Source organism: Acinonyx jubatus, chromosome E2 (assembly GCF_027475565.1).
Source record: "Acinonyx jubatus isolate Ajub_Pintada_27869175 chromosome E2, VMU_Ajub_asm_v1.0, whole genome shotgun sequence".
Lineage (NCBI taxonomy): Eukaryota > Metazoa > Chordata > Mammalia > Carnivora > Felidae > Acinonyx > Acinonyx jubatus.
Window position 1 is genome coordinate 12,262,550 of NC_069396.1, and position 20,695 is coordinate 12,283,244.

A 20,695-nucleotide genomic window follows, 5' to 3' on the forward strand; every position below is an offset into this window, starting at 1 on the left:
GTGAATAAGCCACGGTCCCAGGATCGAAGTCCTAGTCTCATAGGGGAGGCTGACAAGAAATGGAAACGAACAGCACGGGAATTTTTAGGAAGCCTGACGATGCCCACAGGCCCAGGTGTGAGGGTATGGCAGATGCCTGCCTTATCAGGGCAGAGACTGTTCAGGGAAGGACATCCCAGGCAAAGGGAACAGTACCCGAGCATCGGGAACCGCAGGAAGCTTGCTATGGCCTCTGCAGAGAGACGCAGGGTCTTACGGGGAGGTGGGACCAACTCCCTCGGGACGGACTCGTGTTCTGCTGTGGTGCCTAGGCTTCATCTGGTTCACTGGGAGGCCCTGGAGACACGGTCTGATCATGTCTGGTCTCTGCTGACCACTGGAGAAGGGGCTGAGAGCGCCCAGAGATGGGGGGCCCACTGCGGAGGCTGACACGGCAATGCAGGAGCAATGGATTCAGGGCCTGCACTAGCCACGGGGGCACGAAGGGAGGAATGATGTGTGCTGACCAGGGCAGCCAGGCAACTGGCAGGTGCTCGTCACTATGAGAGGGGACCCAGGAGGAGGACAGGCAGGACAAGTGAGTTCAGAGCTGGGTAGGGGATGCTGACCGGGCATCTCCATTTGGACAAACTAATGAAACCTCCGGGAGACTATTTAAGTCTAGATGTGGGGTTTAGAGGAGAGACGTGGGTGACGGGTGTAGATGTGGGATAAAGAGATTTGACTGACATCTAAGAAGGCTGAAGACAGAACCTGGGTTAACTCTAACATCTGGAAGGCAGGTGCAAGAGATGAAGGAAGCAAAGGTTACTCAGAAGTTTCCCAAACCACAAGAGAAATACCGAGAGGGTGAGGTTATGGATGTTAAGAAAGAGCCTGAAGCAGGATCAGTTCCCCACTACTAAAAGATTGTAATTGTTCTTGAGCACCACCAAATGAGATACATCCTGAGGTTGTACGTGTGTGTTCAATTGAGCCTCACAACCTTATGAGCTAGGCAGGGCATGTGTGTTATTTCCATTCTGCAAAGGAGGATACAGAAGCCAGAGAAATCAAACATCTTGCCTGAGATGGGGGCCTGGGAGTGGCAGCGCAGGGCCTGGGACCCTCTGCTTGGTGCCCTCCTCCGCCTGTTTTTGTGTGCTCTCTGATGACTTTGGTGGAAAGGAAAACATGTGGGGCCTAGAAAACAAGGATTCTTTTTTTTTTTTTTTTTTTTTTAATTTATTTTTAAGAGACAGTGTGAGCAGGGAAGGGACAGAGAGAGATGGAAACACAGAATGTGAAGCAGGTTCCAGGCTCTGAGCTGTCAGCACAGAGCCCGACACGGGGCTCAAACCCATGAACCGTGAGATCATGACCTGAGCCGAAGTCAGCTGCCTAACCCATTGAGCCAACCAGGTGCCCCCACCGCCTTTTTAAAAAGTACGTTCATGCCCAGAGCAGACCCCAATGAGGGGCTTGACCTCATGACTCTGAGATCAAGACCTGAGCTCAGATCAAGAGTCGGATGCTTAACTAAGCCACTGAGGTGCCCTCAAAACAAGAATTCTTCATGGCCTAGAAGGCTAAGGTGCCTCAAAGCTCCCCACCAAGAACCCTGAGGAAAAAGCCTAAGATAGGACCAGGTCAATACTGAAGTCCCTGTGCACTTGAGCTGTGACAGAAGTCACCCTCTGCTTCCCGGCCAAGACAATTTGTGGTCACTTTTTGTTAACATCAGGTTAACCCACAGGCCCACCTGAAAGGGTGACAAGAACGGAAAAAGCAAATGGCACAACATCAGTCTGCCAAGGGGAGGGAAGCCTCAGACTCCGAATGTGGCAAGTGGCAGATCGGTAAAAGGGCAGGATCCCATTTCTTAAAGCACCAGATACCCTCCATATTGAAATGTATGTGTGTATCCACCTGGTTGTGTTGGCAGAGAAAACGCCTGGGAGAATATACACTCTGATGGTGAAGGAAAGGAGGACTAGAAGAAAAATGTCTTTATATATTTTGAAATTTGTTTGCACATGCATTGCTTTTACAATGAAAAGCGCCAATAAAGAAAAGTACTGGTGTTTTCATTCGGCTCTGAAATGCATCAAAAGATAGGATAGGCTGGTGGACAGAGGTGTGACAGAGCAAGTACCGTAAGACGCAGACTCCAGACTCTGGGTTCTCTGCGTGTTCACTGCAAAACCCTCAAACTCTGCTGTATGTTTCATAGTTTCATAATAAAACACTGGAGGAAAACACCCCAATAAAGATGGGAAGGAAAACAGTCTAGCTTTGAGGGGGCAGAGTTTTACCACGGACCTTCCTGGGAGCCCTCTCCGCCTCAGGCGTCCCAGGGGGAAAGTGAGTCTGGGCCCCAGCCCCGTTTCATGGTTCCTCCCTTCCTCCCCACTTATGGATGATTCCTATCCCTGGGGTGCAGTAACGTTACAGATTCCCAATTAGTGTCCTCTGCATTTCCCCCCACTGACTGATACCCCAGCCGTGAGCCCAATGGGTAGGTTACAATTCCCTGGGTCCCCAAAGCTTCCCGAGCCACTGGCTGTGCTCTCCACCTGCACTGGCTCCAGGCCAGAGCAGAGGTGACAGAGATATAGGAAGGGAGCCAGGAATGGAGAGAAGGCCTGAGGTTTGCTCGACTCGCCCCTCTTTTCATACTGGATGTCACTAGGGGAAGACATAGGAGGCACAGGGTGGTTCCTTTTCTTATCAAGGACTCCGGCTTGAGCACATGAAGGTCAGATGCATCTTCTTAGAAACAATCAATTACCATTCGCACACAGTGCGGTGTTGCGCCTCACCAGCCAGCCTGGGGCTGCAGCACCAGGCCTGGAAGGCTGTGGGACAGGGGAGCTCAGGGCTGGGGCCCTGACAGCCTGGGGAAGCCAGTGGCACCCACCTGGCACGGTGCCCAGGGAGCAGTATTCTTCCCACAGCGGAAGGCAGGCGGTACACAGATCCGGCCACAGGCCTGAGCAGGTTGAGTAAAACTTCCTGTCCCGATCCCTGGGGCCAGGGAGTCAACAGCCCCCAGATGTCCGTGGGAGCTCAGCAGGGGAGTGAAAATGGCTAGGGCTGACGGTTGGCTATCAAATAGCTCCTCCAAGTCTTCCATACACTTCTTGTGGGAGGCTGCTGCCTGCTGTCAGGAGCCTCGAGGCACAAAGCCGAGGACCCTGGGCCTGGCACAAATTGAGGCCACCAGGGACACAAACGTCCTTTGATGTCCCCAGAGGAGGGGCCTCAACTGATGCTGGTTGATGAGAAAACAGGAATGAAGCTGTGCTTTCTGCCTTTTTCTTATTGGCTCCCGACAACCCCCCCACCCCCCTTCCACTCCCTGCCCCACCAAGTCCCTGATGCCCTGTGCAAAGCCAGTGTCACTGCCCAAGAGGGAGTTTAGAAGTGTCTGGTCTGAGTGGGAGTGGTGCTAAGTGATGCCAATATCTGTCCGTCCAAATGGATCAGGGAGCCAAACGAGAGACAAAGCTCTCTGGCACCACAGTGGGAGAGGGTGACACCAGGGCAGGGACTGGGGTTGGGGGGTGGCTGCATACTTCTACTCCTGCCTTGAGATACGGGGTAGAGGGGCACTCTGACAGCTGCTATTTGTCAAAGCAAGATGTAGGAGAGGGAGAAAATGAGGCTTCATTTCTTTGGGGCCAGCTGTATGCCAGAACTTCACAGAAACATCTCAATGAGTCCTAAAGACCCTAAGGGAGTCTCTGGATCAGCTCATGCAGCTGGTAAGTGGCCATGACTCCCAAGACAAGTTCCACGTGGCCACCTTACCTCCCTTCCTTAAAAGACCAGGTGATGGAGTCTCTTCCCTTGGGGCAGGAAAACACCACCCATCTCACCCACAACTTCAGATCTTCCTCTTCTTGTGACTGTGTGCACGCAGGGGCTCCGGCGGGGGGTTGTGGGGGGTGGAGGGCTGCCATGTGGGGCTTGGCTGCCCCGTGGAGTGCTGGCTCCACGTTCCCCAAGGGACTGCCCGAACGGCTGGTCTGGCGGCATGGAGGGGGCAGGAAGGCCCAAATAGCTACTGATCCCTTTCTGCTGGCAGCCTGGAGGGAAAGCTGAAGTTGGTGCAGCTCAGAGCCAGCAGCTGAGAGCAGGACGATACATAATGCATTTCCTCTGGTGCTTAATGGCAGTCAAAGCCCTGGCGGGAAGGAAGGTAGGAGCCAGAGGGAGAACCCTTAGCAAATGACGCAGAGACACTGGCCCCACCTCCTGGCCTCATTTCCTGCCCAGGTGCAGCAGAGCCTGGTCTCCTCAAGGGCAGAGCTGCTGGCCCAGTCTCCTGGGGGACAGGGAGGAGCAGTGCCATCGGCGCCGGTTTCGCCGGCTCCCTTCTTGGGGAATCTCCAGGAAAAGGGGAAACTTGGAGCAGAGGGTTCCCCTCCCAGCAGTGGCATCCCCACCCCAACGCCCAGACTGTGGGGCACGCTCCAGTTGTTCTGGTGGGCTGGGCTGCAATGATGGTGGCCAAGAGGGGGCAGCCAATAAAGCTTGCGCCCGGAGGGCTTCATCCCTACTGAGGCTCCCCACGGCGACCCCGCTCAAGTCTCTTCTGTAACTACCCGATTCTGATTTCCCCACTGCAGCAAGCCCCTGTGGGTCTCCTGCCCACGGGTTCCCCGCTCTCCCAGTGGCCCTCCGGTCACCAGCCCTCTTCCTGTAGGAGGGGCACCAGGACCGACACCTCCGAGTCCGGCACTGCCGAAGCATCTAACGGTAGACACTGCCAGTGCCCCACTGGGCTGGGCACACTCAAAGGCCAGGACCTGGCTCCCCCAGGCCTAAGAAAAGGCATTTCCATGCCAACCACAGGCTCTCAGCAGGGACACAGGCCAGATAAGCACCATTTACACAAGTCTGCTGCCTTGGGGTAAACTCGAAGGAGGCATTCCTGCCTTTTTAGGGAGTCAGATTCCCTCTCCATTAAAGAAACTTTGTGTGGCATGCAGCATTTTAAGAGCCCTAAAGTCGGGGGCAATGACTTTTGGCGGAGAGGAGGGAAGAGGGTTGTTAGGACCTTGGAAGCAGAGCATGGGTCCAGAAGAAGAAAGAAAGAGAAGAAAGAAAGCTGAGGGGAGACAATCTCCTGAAGCTATTTTGATAGCAACCAAGCTCTCCTTAACACTGCTGGCAAAGGAACCTGAAACCCCCCAGAATCTACCAGGGCCAAGGACTCCTGGCTAGTCTTGGAATGTGGGCCCCCTAAACTTTCCACTGACAGCTGGCCATCTGTCACGCCCCCGACAGTATTATGGTTCTATTTTGTTCATAGCAAAATCAAGTGCCCCATCCAATCTCAAGGCTCGTACTGCTAGCTGAGCAATGTGAAGGTCAAAATTTAAGTGCATATTCTTTTTTTTCTCTAATGTTTATTTATTTATTTTGAGAGAGAGGGAGCGCGCAAGCAGGGAGGGGCAGAGAGAGAGGGAGACAGAGAATCCCAAGTGGGCTCCATGCCACCAGCACAGAGCCCAATGTGGGACTCGAACCCAAGAATCATGAGATTGTCATGACCTGAGCTGAAATCGAGAGTCGAATGTTTAACTGAGCCACCCAGGAGCTCCTCGAGTGCATATTCTTGAGGGTGAGTTCCCTGGTCTCAGAACCACAAATAGATGTTGCACATAGAGAGAAATTAAAGGGCCATTCAAGCTCACTGCATTTATCAACAAAAGTGGGTCCCCCCAATTCCTCCCTCATCTCCCAGGGGTCCTGAGCTCAGAGCCACCCGTGGATGAGAAGAAGGATGGAACATTCAGTGCTCTGGGGCCCTGCACCCATCCTACACCCTCAGCATGGGGCAACTACTCACAAGCCTTCCTAGCCAGGTGCTTGCCCTGGGAGCACCAGTTACTGGCCTGCACATTTCTCTTGCGCACTGGGTGAACCAGTTAATCTAGTCTTGCCTTTCCTAATTTTTTTTTTTAATCTGGCAGGCCGCTACTGGAGGCTTTCCAATCCACAGCTCAGGCCAACCCTCATAATAAGAAAAATACTACTTTCTATCTGCCTCATTTAGGAGGTTTCTACTTTTTTTCCTTTGGTGGTTAACTAAATTTCATCTTACATAACCGCTGCAAATTTTCTAGAAATTTCCCCAATTAGTGCCAGCAATTACGGAAAGTGTGTGTGTGTGTGTGTGTGTGTGTGTGTGTGTGTGTGTATACACACGAGAAATCTCCAGGGGAGTGACCAGGAGTTCTGGTGAATCTTCAAAAGGAAACAGCACTTTTCTCTCTATTCACTAAGAAAGCCTCATCTTGCCTACTTTCCAGAAGATTCTGAGAGCTCTATACTTCACAGATTAAATAACGTAAAGAAGTCTTCTCACATTTCTTTTGAATTGAAAAGATAAAGTGAAGTTGGTGGGGATGATGAGAGATCAGGCGTAAAACAGGTTATTGACAAAACCAAAGTAAACACCCAGATGTCCTGACCTGGGACTTTGGCCTACGGTCCCTGAAATACCTGTGCTCTGTGTGAGCTAGAATAGGCCCTAGACAAGTTCTGGAGACTCCCACTCCACATACATATCCCCAGTGGCAAATGCCTTCTCTTCTCTGGAAGGTTTAGATGTCTTCACAAAACACAGAGACTGGCTATCAGGCATTAAGTGCACACAGAGAGGCCAGCCCGCCATTTCTGAAACCTCTCCATCCCCTTAAGTCAAATTCCACTGAAAGGACCAGACACAACATGCCTCTCCTTGCCTCTGGTGGTAAAGGGTTGACTTTTGTAAAGGAGGTGCTTGAGCCTCTAGTTTACACACACACACACACACACACACACACACACACACACACTCACATCCTGAAGAGGCAGCCCTTCAATTAGAGGAGGAGTGGAAAATGGAACAGAACTGAGAACAGCTGTAGTTGGGTCTCACGCTGGTTGGTCAACTTCCTCTTCTTCTAAGGGGACTCTGACTCTGAGTGTGGCTTCTGCGGGTGGCTTGTGCTCAGGCTGGGCTGCCAAGCTGGCTCTCCTGTGGAAGTGAGGGGAGAGGGACAAGGGTCCCTTCCCTGTGGCTGTGGGCAAGGAGGAGAGCTCCAGGCAGCACCAGGCACTTACAAGTCTCTCGCCTTTCCTGTTCTCCTAATGGGGCATGTGGGTACTTCTCACTCAGGTGGCCCCAAGAGCACTCTGTCCTCCACAGCTGCCCTTGCAAAGTTCTCCCTGATGACATCAAGAGCCCAGTCCTCTCGCGTGGAACCCACTCTGAGGCTGCTTTGTGTTCTTATGACAGCAAGGCAGTGTCTAGAGAGAACTTTCCCCAGCAACCCACAGGACAAAAAGCGGTCTTCATGAGGGCTCTGCACATGCGGAGAATAAGTGAACACAGTTACTGGGCCATGGCTGGGGAGGGCTGTGGGCCACGGGAGAAGACTCAGCTCCCTCCATGGTCCCAGGCAGAGACGAGGAACATGACAAAGTAGAGCTGGAACATCCTTTAAGGAACGTATGCTGATGAGTCTGACAGGAAGCCCAGAGCTCACATGACAAGTTTCAGAGATGTGGCAGCGGTCAGTGTCTAGGGACAGTGAGAAGCTGTCCATAGGGAAGAAGAAGGGCTTCCTGGGCACCAGGTAGCAGATGAAGGGGAAGGAATTGCTGGGGGCAGAGGTGGGGCCACGACATTCCCTGCGGCTGGTCCTCTGACCTGAGCAAATACCACCAGACTGAGTGTCGTGGAGACAAGCAGATAACTGGCCTGCCCACATGTACTCAAGATCTTTCTGCTGAGCAAGTAAATCAGAGATAAGAGAATAGTAGGGTGTGTTTATAGGAGAACGAATGTCAGATTTGTCAGATTTACCTCGAGGGAGCAATCTGGAATCATCAGGCCTCCTGGGCTAATGCTGTGTGGAGGCAGGAGCCCAAGGACCGCTCTGTAAGGAGAATCTACTCAGGAAACCTTCATCGTCAGGAGGGGGTTCAAGCGATCAGAGGCTCACCTCCCATCCAGTCCACAGGCTCTGAGAAATCACAGAACTTGTCCCGAGCACCGCTATGACTTTAACCCCAGAAGTAGCCCCGTGACGGGGCCGGAGCACACCCCCCTCAGATCTAGTGCCTTGCAGAAGGCGCAGTTCTCTGATGAACACGGTTTGAGGACCGGACTAAGCACACGAGAGTGAACACAGGGCGGAAGCCCACAGCACCCAGCACGACACAGAGGTCAGTCCACTCTGGAAAATGAAAGGCAACCAACCCATGGATGGGCTCACATCTTTGAGGGTGACTGTCTCCGATCAATGCCAGCTGTAACTTCCTGAGCACTGACCACGGGTCAGGCTCTGTATTGACGGGTTTTAGGTGTGAATATCTTACTTTGTTCTGACAAAATCCTCACAGCCAGGTTACTGACAGCTCCATTTCATGGACCTGGAAACTAAACCTCTGCTAAGCTCTTGCCTCTCAGACTGTCCAGTCAGTCAGTGATGGAGGCAGACGCTGATGCTCACTGTCCACGGAGGCACCACATTAGGAATGGCCTGGCCTGGTGATTCTACCTGTTGTATTCACTGCTCGGCTCTGAAGCAAGAAGCAGTGGGGCCTTGGTGGAGCGACCAGGTGGCAGGTCAGCATTTTGAATCCCTGAAGGGTGTCCACTTGGTGAATGTATTCTGCTGTGGACGCCAAGGCTTAAAGCACTCCGTGCACACCAGCAGCACAGATGTCCCCTTCCCCAAGGAGAGGTGGCGTCCCCTCCAGGCCCTCTGCCCTCAGGTGTGTAAATGGGCAAAGGCCGCATCTCCCAACCTGAGGTGCAAGGAACTAAGGGGGCAGAAGGCCTGGGCACCCAAGAGACTTCTGGGTGCCACGGGCCTGACCCTTGGGCCGCCTTCCTGCTCCACTCGGCTGCCTCTCCAGCTGGTGCACCGAGACGCCTTCAAAAGTCGGATTCCTCAACACCACGCAGGCATTCCCGCCAGAAAGGGGGGTGCAAAGGTTGCCCAGAACCACTCGAACTCGGGAAGACCCTCAGTTGGAGACTCCCCCGCCCCTGGCCAAGCCCTTACCATTGTAGGAGAGGCGAGGTTTGCTCAGACACATTATAAAGTGCATTTCCATCTCATCAGAAGCCACAGACTTGGAACAAATGGGGCACTTGAAACCTGAAAGACAGGAAAACGGTGTGAAATGTCTCCTCCAAACCAAGCACGTCCACAATAAACACAGAAACCGCAGATGGCTACAGTCATGTGGGGGTCAGAGTCAACATGGAGAATTACAATCTGGATACACCCTAGACCCGATTTCTCCTTCATTAATTACTATTTATCACAGCTCCCGAATCCCCCTGTTTCGCCAGTGCTCTCCCTGAGACAGGCCCATCGGTGAAGCTTATCAGAAGTCACTGGCAGCTGGTTTGAGTTTTATTCTCCATTTAGATCCTTTCCCCAGGGGCTCTAGTGGGCAGCAGTGATAGGGAGGAATAAAATCCAGGCAAACAAATAATCAGTCTCTGAGTAACAAAGTGTTTAATACCCTTCCTCCTCACTAGCTCCAAACCACACGGCTGATCACCTGTGGGAGGAAGGCATAGAGCCGTACCTCCTCGACCACCCATAACCAGGTGGCACCTTGCCTCCCTGCGGCTCAGGCAGCTGTCCCCTGAGAGTGTGGAGCAGCAGGGTGGCCCTCTGGAGCCCTCCCAAATGCCACGCACGCCTTGGCCATATGCCACTGACAGGAACAGCTGTTCCACTACACCAGGCAAACACAGGGCGTCATGACCCTGCCGTCCCCCTCCCAAGGAAGTCTGGACTGCTTAGACAGCCAAGGAGTTTTACCAGAACTGTGCCCAATTATTGGAGATTTTGGTTGAGAATCTTCTGAGCTGCACTCCATGAATCAAACATAGTCCCTTGAGTTATTTTTTTATAAACAACTTAAAAAAATTTTTTTAAATGTTTATTTATTTTTGAGACAGAGGGAGACAGAGCGTGAGTGGGGGAGGGGCAGAGAGAGAAGGAGACACAGAATCTGAAACAGGCTCCAGGCTCTGAGCTATCAGCACAGAGGCCGATGCGGGGCTCGAACCCACAAACCGTGAGATCATGACCTGAGCCGAAGTCGGACGCTTAACTGACTGAGCCACCCAGGCGCCCCTGAACAACTTTTTAAAGATAAACGATCTCCAATTTCCCCCATTTTAATTTTTATTGAAATTATTTTCAAGTGATCATTTCTTTTCTTTTCTACCAGGAAGATCTAAGACCATCAGCAAGTTATTACTTATTTGTCCACATCAAATTTCATACGTCACAGCCTCTCTCTTTTATGACCACAATTCCTACCCACGCAGCTTGGACATCTTAGGTCCGTGACGGCACATCTAAATACTGTTGTCAAGGTTTGACTCTCCTGTTAAACTTTTAGTTGAAGTGTTCCTTGCACAGTTTCATGGGATGCTGGTAATATCGGGCAGCAACAATTTCTTCTCAAATAGATAACAGGCTGAGGGCTTGTACTGACTGTCAGCTGCTCCCTCCCGGACAGTGTCTCTCCCAGGGCCTTTTTCATTCTGTATGGAAAGCCCTGCACTTTGACAGCTGCTGGTGCTGAGACAGGAAGCAAGCCAGCTCCCGTGTTCCCATGTAAGGCACAAATACTTTGCTTAAAGTCTTCTCCAAACCCTCCTCTTTTCAGTGACAATGATCTATAGGACCAGACAGAAAATCCAGGGTCCGGTTAAGGACAGACAAAGTGGACCTCATTCCATGGCACAGTCCCCATTCCCCCAACCTTTTCCCTCAAAGATCGTTAGCATCCTGTGTCTCAGCTAAAATGTCTGGTGGGGTGCCAGGGTGGCTCAGTCAGCTAAGCATCTGACTCTTGGTTTCTGCTCAGGTCATGATCTTGCAGTTGGGGAACTTGAGCCACTCACTGGGCTCTGCAATGACAGCGTGGAAATTGCTTGGGATTCTCTTCTCTCTCTCTCTCTCTCTCTCTCTCTCTCTCTCTCTCTCTCTCACACACATACACACACACACACACACTAAATAAATTAAAAAAAATAAAAACTAAAAGTCTTGCAAATGCTATCAATCCAAGGGCTGTATTTTCTGATCTCTGGGTGGTTATGAATCTATTAATAACAAAACCAGAAGACTGTAAAGAAACATGGTGAGAGAGGGTCCATTCTAAATTTTCAGCCAAAACCAGATCTCAGATGTGTCAGGCTGATTCTTTTCTAACTCAGGTTAGAAATCTACAGACCCAGTGTGGCATATGTGGTGGACAAGGGAGTAATGCACTTGAGTCTTGTAGGACAAGGATGTCTTCACCTCTAACCTAAGTCTCTCTGCATCCTTGGATCTGCCCTCAGGCCCGGGCCCTGCAAAGAAGTTAGTATTAAGTAACATCCCACAGAATGACCAACCATTGGGAGATTGTCTTATTTTCTTCAGAGATTCCTTCATCTTTTTTTTCTGACTCGAAAGACCAAGGTTTTACGACTTGGTGACTACAGGACTTTTCTAGTTTAAACTGGCTACGTTGGCACACTGTCTGCAGGCTGAGGGCTCCGCGCTGGCATGCCAGGGTGGACGTGCTCTGGACCCGCTCCTCCAACGCCAGGCCCTGATACAGTCACTAGGAGGTGCTCAAGCGAACTGTTGCTACTGATAAAAGGCCTTACACTTCACATTACTCACTTTTCTGATACACTAGAACAGATTCATTGTCATCACTATAATAGCATCAATCACCCCTCATCCCAACACGATTCCCAGAATGCAGGAGCGGGAGTTGAGTTACAGCTAAGGTAGTGGGAAGTAGGCCACCCAACAGGAAAGCCTACAAGGAAATGTCACTGGACATTTATGTCCTAGAAAAACAAACTCCCAGGTTTAGGCCAGTACCTTCCTTGTAAAGACAAAGAAGCCTTGAGGGAAGACATCAGCTCAAACACCTGAGGGGGTGGGGCTGAGACCAAGTCAGATTTCTTAGCTTGCAATCTAAAGTCCTTTCCATCAGGGAAGAAGGCCCACCACACGTGTGATATTGTGATTTATGATAAGACTATGTATTTGGTCTTTGTCCTGTTTCTGGCACAGAGTTTAAAACACCCTGGGAATTCCCCAACATAATAAGACCAGTAGTATTTGGTCTTTTGTCACTGGTTCCCGAAATAGCTCCAGAGCCAGTAAGGTAAAAGGAATGTCTTGTTATTCATAATGAGTCCCTTTCAACCACACCAGAATTTATGTTAATGAGGTGACTTTGGGAAGGTCCCTGGTACACTAAGGATGGGGGGCTAGTTCCAAGGGGAACCAATCAGCTCATCAGAAGGTCTGCACTTTCAGTCCTGCCCCCAACTTCTGGGGAAGGGAGGGGCTAGAGATGGAGTTCAATCACCAGTGGCCAATGGTTTCACCAGTCATGCCTATAGACCGAATCACAGGGCTGAGACAGCTTCAGGGTGGTGAACTCGTAGAGCTTCAGGGAGGGTGGTGCCCCCCGGACAGGTATTGGGGGCTCCACGCCATGTCCCCATACCTCATTCTCAGCATTTCTTCCATCTGCGTGTTCCCGAGTTCTACCCTTTAAAAACGAAATGGTAATCAAGTAAGTAAACTCTTTCTCTGAATTCTGCGAGCGGCTCTAGCAAATTAAATGAACCCGAGAAGGGGGTCGTAGGAACCACTGATTAAGAGCCAGTTGGGCAGAAGCATAGGCGACAACATGGACTTGGGACTGGTGTCTGAAGTGGGGGCGGTCTTGTGGGATTGAGCCCTTAACCTGTGCGGTCTGATGCTACCTCTAGGGAGACAGTGTTGAAATTGAGTCAACTGCTTGGTGGTGCTGGGAAACACACTTCAGAACAGGGTTTTAAGAAAGAGGTGGGTTGGGAAATATTCCATCTGGCGAGGGAGCAGCACTGTGGTAGCAAGAGACCTGTACTTTAGTGAAAGCAGGGTTAGTGCCACTTTAATCACCTACCTCTGGAATGGGGGTGGGTAGGGATTGAAAAATAACTCAGTCTATTACGTGAGTGGGCAATGACAAGACCTCTATTACGTGAGTGGGCAATGACAAGACCACCTGGGCTTTCCAGGCTCAACATGTGGAAAGTAATCTACCCTCCCCAGACCTGTTTCCTCACCTGAAAAATAGAGTACTTTCCCTCACTCTTGAAAGGATCAAATGTGGGGAGCCTGGGTGGCTCAGTCAGTTAGGCATCTGACTCTTGATTTCGGCTCAGGTCATGATCTCACGGTTCATGAGATTGAGCCCCGCGTTGGGCTCTGCATTGACAGAACAGAGCCTGCTTGGAATCCTCTCTCTCCCTCTCTCTCTGCCCCTTCCCCTGCTTGTGCTCTCTCTCCCCAAATAAATAAACTTAAAAAAAAAATGGATCAAATGAGATAATAAACCTGAAAGCACACGAAGAAGCTAATCAAATGTATCATCGAGCCCGACAGTACTTAATGAGGAGGAAGGAAAAGGAAGGCTGGGGAAGGATCTGGAGGGCGTAGAGGCCACGGGTCATGCCAAGTGTGATGGCAGGGGAAGGGGCAGGAGCTATCTCTGCTTGTCCCACCTCTGTTTCCTCTGAACTTCTGGAGCACTGTGCACGGCACTTTCTACACTGCCAGTGTGGAACAATGGTCCCTGTTCAGCCTCTACGGCTCCCACTCTTGCCTGCGATGACAAATAACAGCTCACATTTATTGAGTCGTTACTGTGAGCAGCCACTGGGCTTTATGTGTTTCCTCATTTACCATAAAACAGAGTGGGTACTGATCTTCACTTTGCAAAAGAGGACACCAAGGTGACAGAGCCAGGGAGCCAGAGCAGGCACACAGCACCCGGGAAGACTGACCACCCAGCTTGTGCTCTGCTTGCCGGGCTGTGGGACAGGCAGGCTGGTCTAAGGAGGAGGCGTTATAGGGCAAAAGGATGGTAAATGCTACACAAATGCTGGTGTTACTTAATAGTAACTTCAAAGCCTCCACACTGTCCCAGCAATTTCTTCTGAAGCATCGTGGGCCTGGATAATCCCATAAACTGAAACAATTGATAATGTTTTTTTTCCTGGGAATTCTGTTACTATGGAAGGACGGAACTATGCCTTCTACTTGGCACTGGGCCTGTAGCACTGGTTTCAAGACACTGAATTTGCAAATTACCTTTTAAATAGAAAATAAACGACAAAAGGTAGGAGAGATGGAGAGCTAAGGGGAGAAAACTATCGTCCCCACCTTCTTTCCCGAAAGGTCATCCGATGATCAAGATGGACTCTACCACTCTACTGCCCCAATCTTTTCTTGTAATTGTCCAGTCTCCATTCAGCATCAACAGCCCTATGGAATGATAAACACTGTGATCTTTATGAGCTATCTGAAGGTTAAAATATCTAGGAAATTTTGATACCATTTTGGAAAGCAGTTCAAGTTCAAGCCAAATTAAAGTCAGCCCTGTGAACAAAGACAAACCAAAGGTCTGCAAAGTCACCCACCTGACGAAATTATGTGAGATTTTGTAAGGGCCCTTCATCAGCACTCAGGAAGCGTGCACAAGAGATGCTTACTTTTCCTTCACGACAAAGCTACAGGTGGAGCCTCTGGGACACTCCTTAACTGCATCTGAGACCAGACTGCCCACCACGCCCCGGAGCTGGGCGACAGACAGCAAGCACACCCAGCTGCTTTCCCTTCCCTATCTTTATTTTCTTTCAGAGGCAGTGCCCTACACGTGTTGGGTCTTCAATATTTGCCAATAAGAGGGGGAGGGGAGGGAAGTGTCAGCTAACTCAGGCCTGCTGGCCAAGTCTGACCGTGGGGCCCCAAAGCCATCGTCTGCTCCCACCAGGCCTCAGCAGAAGTGAGGAAGTTACATGGTTCCTTGTGATTCTCTGCCAACCTCCCGAAATGAGGAAGGAATCAATGACAGGGCACCAAGGGGAATTTGTCTGCAATTACCCGATTCTGCGCTGGGCGGGCTCTACCAAGCAAATGCTGCTACAGGATTTCTCCACCCCAACCTACAGGCGCCCTTCTAATGGAGGCCTCACTTCTGTTCCTTCTCTTGTCATCAGATCAGCCCAAAATTATACAGCCAGAACAGCCCACGAGAGTGTGATCAGCCAGAGCCCAGCTGCTTCCTGTCATTCAATAGCAGATTGCGTAAATGAGGGAATCCTCAGCTGGGCTACAGACCAGAGCTCCTGAGAGAAGACAAGCCCCCACTCACCACCCAGTGCAGGGCGTTGACCCCTGTAACTGCAGGGTCAGGGTAAGCCCCACTGGTAGGTGAACCAACAGAGATCCGAGAAACATGCACATGGTCATGTACAGGATGCATCTTCCTTCACCTGGGTCCTTCTGACGGGGCAACTGAGGAAGGACAGGAGCCCCGGCTCAAGTTACGACTCTCTCAGTCCTCCACGACATTGATCTTGTGATGTAAACCAAAGTTCTTCTCATTTCCCAAAACTGCAACCTTCTCCTTTAAGACCTGATTTCTCGGGCGGGGCGGGACGTGTGCTCTGCATGTTGCCCCAGTTCCCTCCCTGACCCTCCCTCCTATGCTGATGCGCTATTTTAACGCTGCCCCAGTTCTGCCTGTCTCTGGGATCACCTAAAGGGAGAAATCTAAAGAAGCAACCGGGGAAAAGGCAGCCAGGCCGTCCAGGCAGGACCTGCCGTCCCGGGGAAGAGGGGCTGATGCAGACTCCTCTCCCCCAGAGAGCACTACCCTCAACACTGCAGCCCTGTTCAGTTCCAACTTTCCAGCCTGGATCTTTCCCTCTCACATCCTGTGGTGTTTGTCTATGAAATGAGACTTGACTAAACGAATGTGGTTAAATGGGATTTATTACAAAAGAAAGATCAAGGGGTAACACAGGATGACTATCTTTGACATTTCTATACTGCTGAAGAGATGTGTCCCCACGAGCAGATACCCCATTCTTCACACACATTTTCTCCCCCAAATCCTGAGCAGTAACTGGAAACCAATGCGCAATTTAGGAGTTGGTAAGGTGTGGGTCAATCTCTCCTGGAGAACATTCTGGACTGGGGAAAGGCTCAGCAATTCTGACTTGCTTTTTTCAGTATCTCCCTTCTGGACTCAGCCTCTGTACTTCCATTCTAGGGGGGATGCTCACCTGGTGCCCCAGCAACCAAGAAAATTCCCGTAAGTAGATATCAGAAGAGAGCCACACTGATACCTAAAATCAATTTAGTGTGTGTGTGTGTGTGTGTGTGTGTGTGTGTGTCTATTTTTTAACATGTCTGTTGTGATGGTTAAGTTTGTATGTCAACTTGACTGGGTCATGGGGTGCCCAGATATTTGGTTAAACACTATTTCTAGGTGTATTTGTGAGGGTCTTCCTGGATGAAATTAATGTTTGAATTGGTAGACTAAGTAGATTGCCCTCCCCAGTGTTGGTTGGCATCGTCCAATCCATTAGAAGACCTGAACAGAATAAAAGGTGGAGAAAAAGAGATTTTCAACTGTCTGCCTTACTGAAATGGGACACTGGTCTTCTGTCCTTGGACTGGGACATATACTATCGGTTCTCCTGGTTCTTAGGCCTTCAGTTTTGAACTGGAACCCACACCAAAGGGCATTCCTGGACCTTCAGCTTGCAGAAGACAGATCATGGAACTTCTCAGCTTCCATAACTGCATGAGTCAGATTCTTACAATATGTCTCTTTCTCTGTCTTTCCCTCCCTCCTTGCCACTACCACTGGTTCTGTTTCTCCAGAGAACGCCATACCTCTACTTATTAAATTGCTAAACAATAAAGTTTAAAAGAATGACAACATCAAATGCTGGCAAGGATGAAGAGCAACTAGAACTCTCAGATATTGCTGGCAGGAGCTATTTGGGGAAATGGTCTGGTAGTTCTTTATAAAATGAAACACACCTAGCCTGACCCAAGCAATTCCTTATTTAGATATTTACCCACAAGCAGTGAAAACATAGGCCTAGAAATAGATGTTTGTATGAATTTTAATCAGAGCTTTATTGATAACAAGCAAAAACTGGAAATAACCCAACTGTCCATCAATAGAATGGGTAAACAAACTGTGGCATCATGGAATACAACGGAACAGAATGGAACACTCCTCAGCAATAAAAAGCATGACTACTGATATATGCAAAGCATGGATTAATACTAAAAACATGCTGAGGAAGGATACAAAAGAGCACATATTATGATTCCAAATATATGAAGCTTTAGAATAGGGAAAACTCTGTAGTGGAAAAAATTAGGACAGTGACATCTCCAAGAAGAGGTAGGAGTTGGGGTAGCAATTAACTGAAACAGGGATGAGCGACCTTTCTGGGGTGATGAAATGTTCTCTATCGTGAGAAAGGTTTGGTTTATACACATGCACATACATGTCAAAATTCAGTGAATGTACACTTATGATTTGAGATTTCACTGTTTGCAAATTTTACCTCAACCAGAAAAAAACTAAGCAAATACTGAACTGTAGTTAATGGTACACATGCTAAAGCATTAAGAGGGGTGTGTACTGACATCTACATTAAAATGAAATGCATAAAAATGATGTAGAAGTTAACCTTCTTTCAACTTTTCTGTACATGTGAAATTTTCATTATAAATCACCAGAAGTATCAAGCAGTGAGATGTATGTGTGTGTGTGTGTGTTGTGTGCATGTGTGCCTGCATCAATTTAGCTACAGTGGTCAGGGAAGGCCCCTCTGAGGGTGACAGGTGAGCAGAGGACTTGGTGTGTTAGAACAGTCAAGGCCAAGTCATAAGCACATTAAGTACCAGGGGCAACAGGTGACAGCGGGGACAGGCTCTTTCACTGTCTATGCTCAAATACCTTTTTTTTTTATTCTGATCTTGTCTGGGTATAGGATTCTTTTTTTTTTTCTTCCAGCTTTATTACGGTATAATTAACAAATAAGTGTCATTTAAAGTGCACAATGTGATGATTTGATATATGTTGTACAGCATTCCCACAACTGAGTTAACATATGCATCCCCTCATATATCTACCTTTCCTTTTGGGTGAGAATACTTAAGATCTTAGCAAATTTCAATTATACACTGCAGGATTTTAAGGTTTCAGATCTTGTACTAAATTCTTTAATCCACTTTGAGTTGATTTTTGTGTATGGTTTAAGATAGGGATACAGTGTCATTTAAAGTGCACAATGTGATGATTTGATATATGTTGTACAGCATTCCCACAACTGAGTTAACATATGCATCCCCTCATATATCTACCTTTCCTTTTGGGTGAGAATACTTAAGATCTTAGCAAATTTCAATTATACACTGCAGGATTTTAAGGTTTCAGGTCTTGTACTAAATTCTTTAATCCACTTTGAACTGATTTTTGTGTATGGTTTAAGATAGGGATCCAGTGTCATTCTTTTACATGAGATATCCAATTTTCCTAACACTACTGAACAGACTATCCTTTCCCCATTGTGCATTCTTGGCACCTTTGTAAAAAATTAATTGACCATATACGCATGAGTTTATTTCTGGCCTCTATTCTGTTCTATTGGTCTATGTGTCTGTTTTTATGCAAATACCATATTGTTTTGATTACAATAGCTTAGTAACATAGTTTGAAATCAGGAAGTGTGATGCCTCCAGCTTTATTCTTCTTTGTCAAGACTGATTTGACTATTCAGGGTCTTCTGTGGTTCCATACACATTTCAGGATTGTTTTTCCTATTTTTGTGAAAAATGCCACTGAAATTTTAATATGAATTGCATTGAATATGTAGATCACATTTTAACAATATTAAATCTCCCAATCCACAAACATGGAACTTTTTTGTTTATTTGTGTCTTCTTCAATTTCTTTCATCAACGTCTTATAGTTTTCAGTGCACAAATCTTTCACCTTCTTAAATTTATTACTAAGTATTTAATTGTTTTTGATGCTACTGTATACGGGAATGTTTTCTTAATTTCTTTTTCTGATATTTCATTGACTTTACTGAATTTGTTTATTAGGTATAACAGTGTTTTGGTGGAGGCTTTAGAGTGGTTTTGTTTTTTTGTTTTGTTTTGTTTTTAAGTAGGCTTCGTGCCCAGAGCAGGTCCCAATGTGGGGCTTGAACTCATGACCCTGAGGTCAAGACCTGAGGTGACTCTCTGCCTCTCCCTCACTTGTGTTTTCTCCCTCTCTCTCTCTGAAAACAAATTTTAAAAACTTTAAAAATTTAAAAACTTTAAAAAGGCACCTGGGTGGCTCAGTCAGTTGAGCGACCAACTCTTGGTTTCGGCTCAGGTCGTGATCTTGTGGCTCATGAGTTCGAGCCCTGCACTGGGCTCCACACTGGCAGTGTGGACCCTGCTTAGGATTCTCTCTGTCCCTCTCCCCTCTTGCATTTTCTCTCCCTCCCTCTCTCTCTCTCTTTCGAAATAAATAAATCTTAAAAAAACAAAAAAAAAAAACCCCAAAAACCTGAGCTGAGATCAAGAGTAGGATACCTAACTGACTGAGCCACCCAGGTGCCCCTTTAGAGGTTTTTACGTTATGTCATCTGATGTTTTACTTGTTCCTTTCCAATTTGGATGACTTTTGTTTCTTTTTCTTACCTAATTGCTCTGGCTAGGACTTCCAGTATTATGTTGAATAAAAGTCTGAGTATAAGATCATTGAATTGCTTTCCTTTTCTCCCTCAACGGTCTACAGATAAACTTCTGCCATAGTCTCGCTTCTTGGTGTTGCAAATAGAAAATGTGATACCAGTGTGATTCTTTTTCCTTTGTAAATGGTATGTTCCTTTGGCCTGAAAACTTGAAAGATTTTTCCTTTCATCCTCAGAGTTCAGTTATTTTACCAGGATATGCTTAGATGTGCCTTAGTTATTTCCCCCAGTGGTAAGTCATGAGTACCGTTCACCAAGTATTTCTGGCATTCGTCCTTCCAGCTATACATTATAGTAGGACTGCGCTTGCTTACTCCCTTTGAAGGTAAAGGTGGGTTGTGATTTGCCTGGACTAGTGAAATGCAAGTGGAAGTGACGTATGCACTGCCAAGCAGACTTTAAGCACTAGCTCACGGTCACCACACACCTGCACCGCCGCATTGGGATGGACCCTCTACCACCTCAGCTTCCTGAGGACCAACGAGCAGACCACCACCCCACGCCCCCCACCCCTTGACCTGTTGGATACTGCAGTGTGGGGGGAAAAAATCAATGTGTGGAGTTAAACTATTGAGCTTGTGGCACTGTTACGACATTATAAATCTAGCTCTAACCTGTCCTAATACACTCTGCCTCTACCTCTTCCTCCTTCTAGTATTACTATTAATTGTATGACAAATGTCGTGGTTACATCTTCTAGGTCTCTCATCTCTTCCATCACTTCTATGTCTTGGCATTTTCTCAGGAGCTCGGCCTTTCTAACTCCTTCTGGGCCGTGGCCGCCCATCCCCTGCTTGGCTGGAAGAGGTAAACAGCTGGCACTGGAAGTCAAAAAGATGAGACGTGCATTCCAGCCACTATCTTCCCAGAATCCTCTCTGTTTGGATATTCATATTCTGCTTTTTAAGTATACAGAGTTCCTTGCATCAGCAACAATCCGCGTACTTGTCATTCTCAATGTCTATGCATTCTATAGTGACAATGTGCTTAGCTCTTTTCTTCTGTGGGTGTTTAGATTCTCAATTTTTACCTACTATAAAGATTCTCTCAGTAGTG

The 20,695-nt window shown here is 48.4% G+C and overlaps 1 protein-coding gene across 4 annotated transcripts in view; it reads right to left on the bottom strand.

Annotated features, from left to right (window-relative positions):
- Positions 1-20,695, bottom strand: part of ZNRF1 (zinc and ring finger 1) — a 106,073-nt gene that overhangs the window by 7,261 nt on the left and 78,117 nt on the right. For all 4 annotated transcript variants that reach the window (XM_027076222.2, XM_027076220.2, XM_027076218.2 and 1 more), the window contains exon 2: positions 9,051-9,146. In XM_027076222.2, coding sequence (XP_026932023.1) covers positions 9,051-9,146 — 96 coding nt within the window. The remainder of the gene's footprint in view (positions 1-9,050; positions 9,147-20,695) is intronic.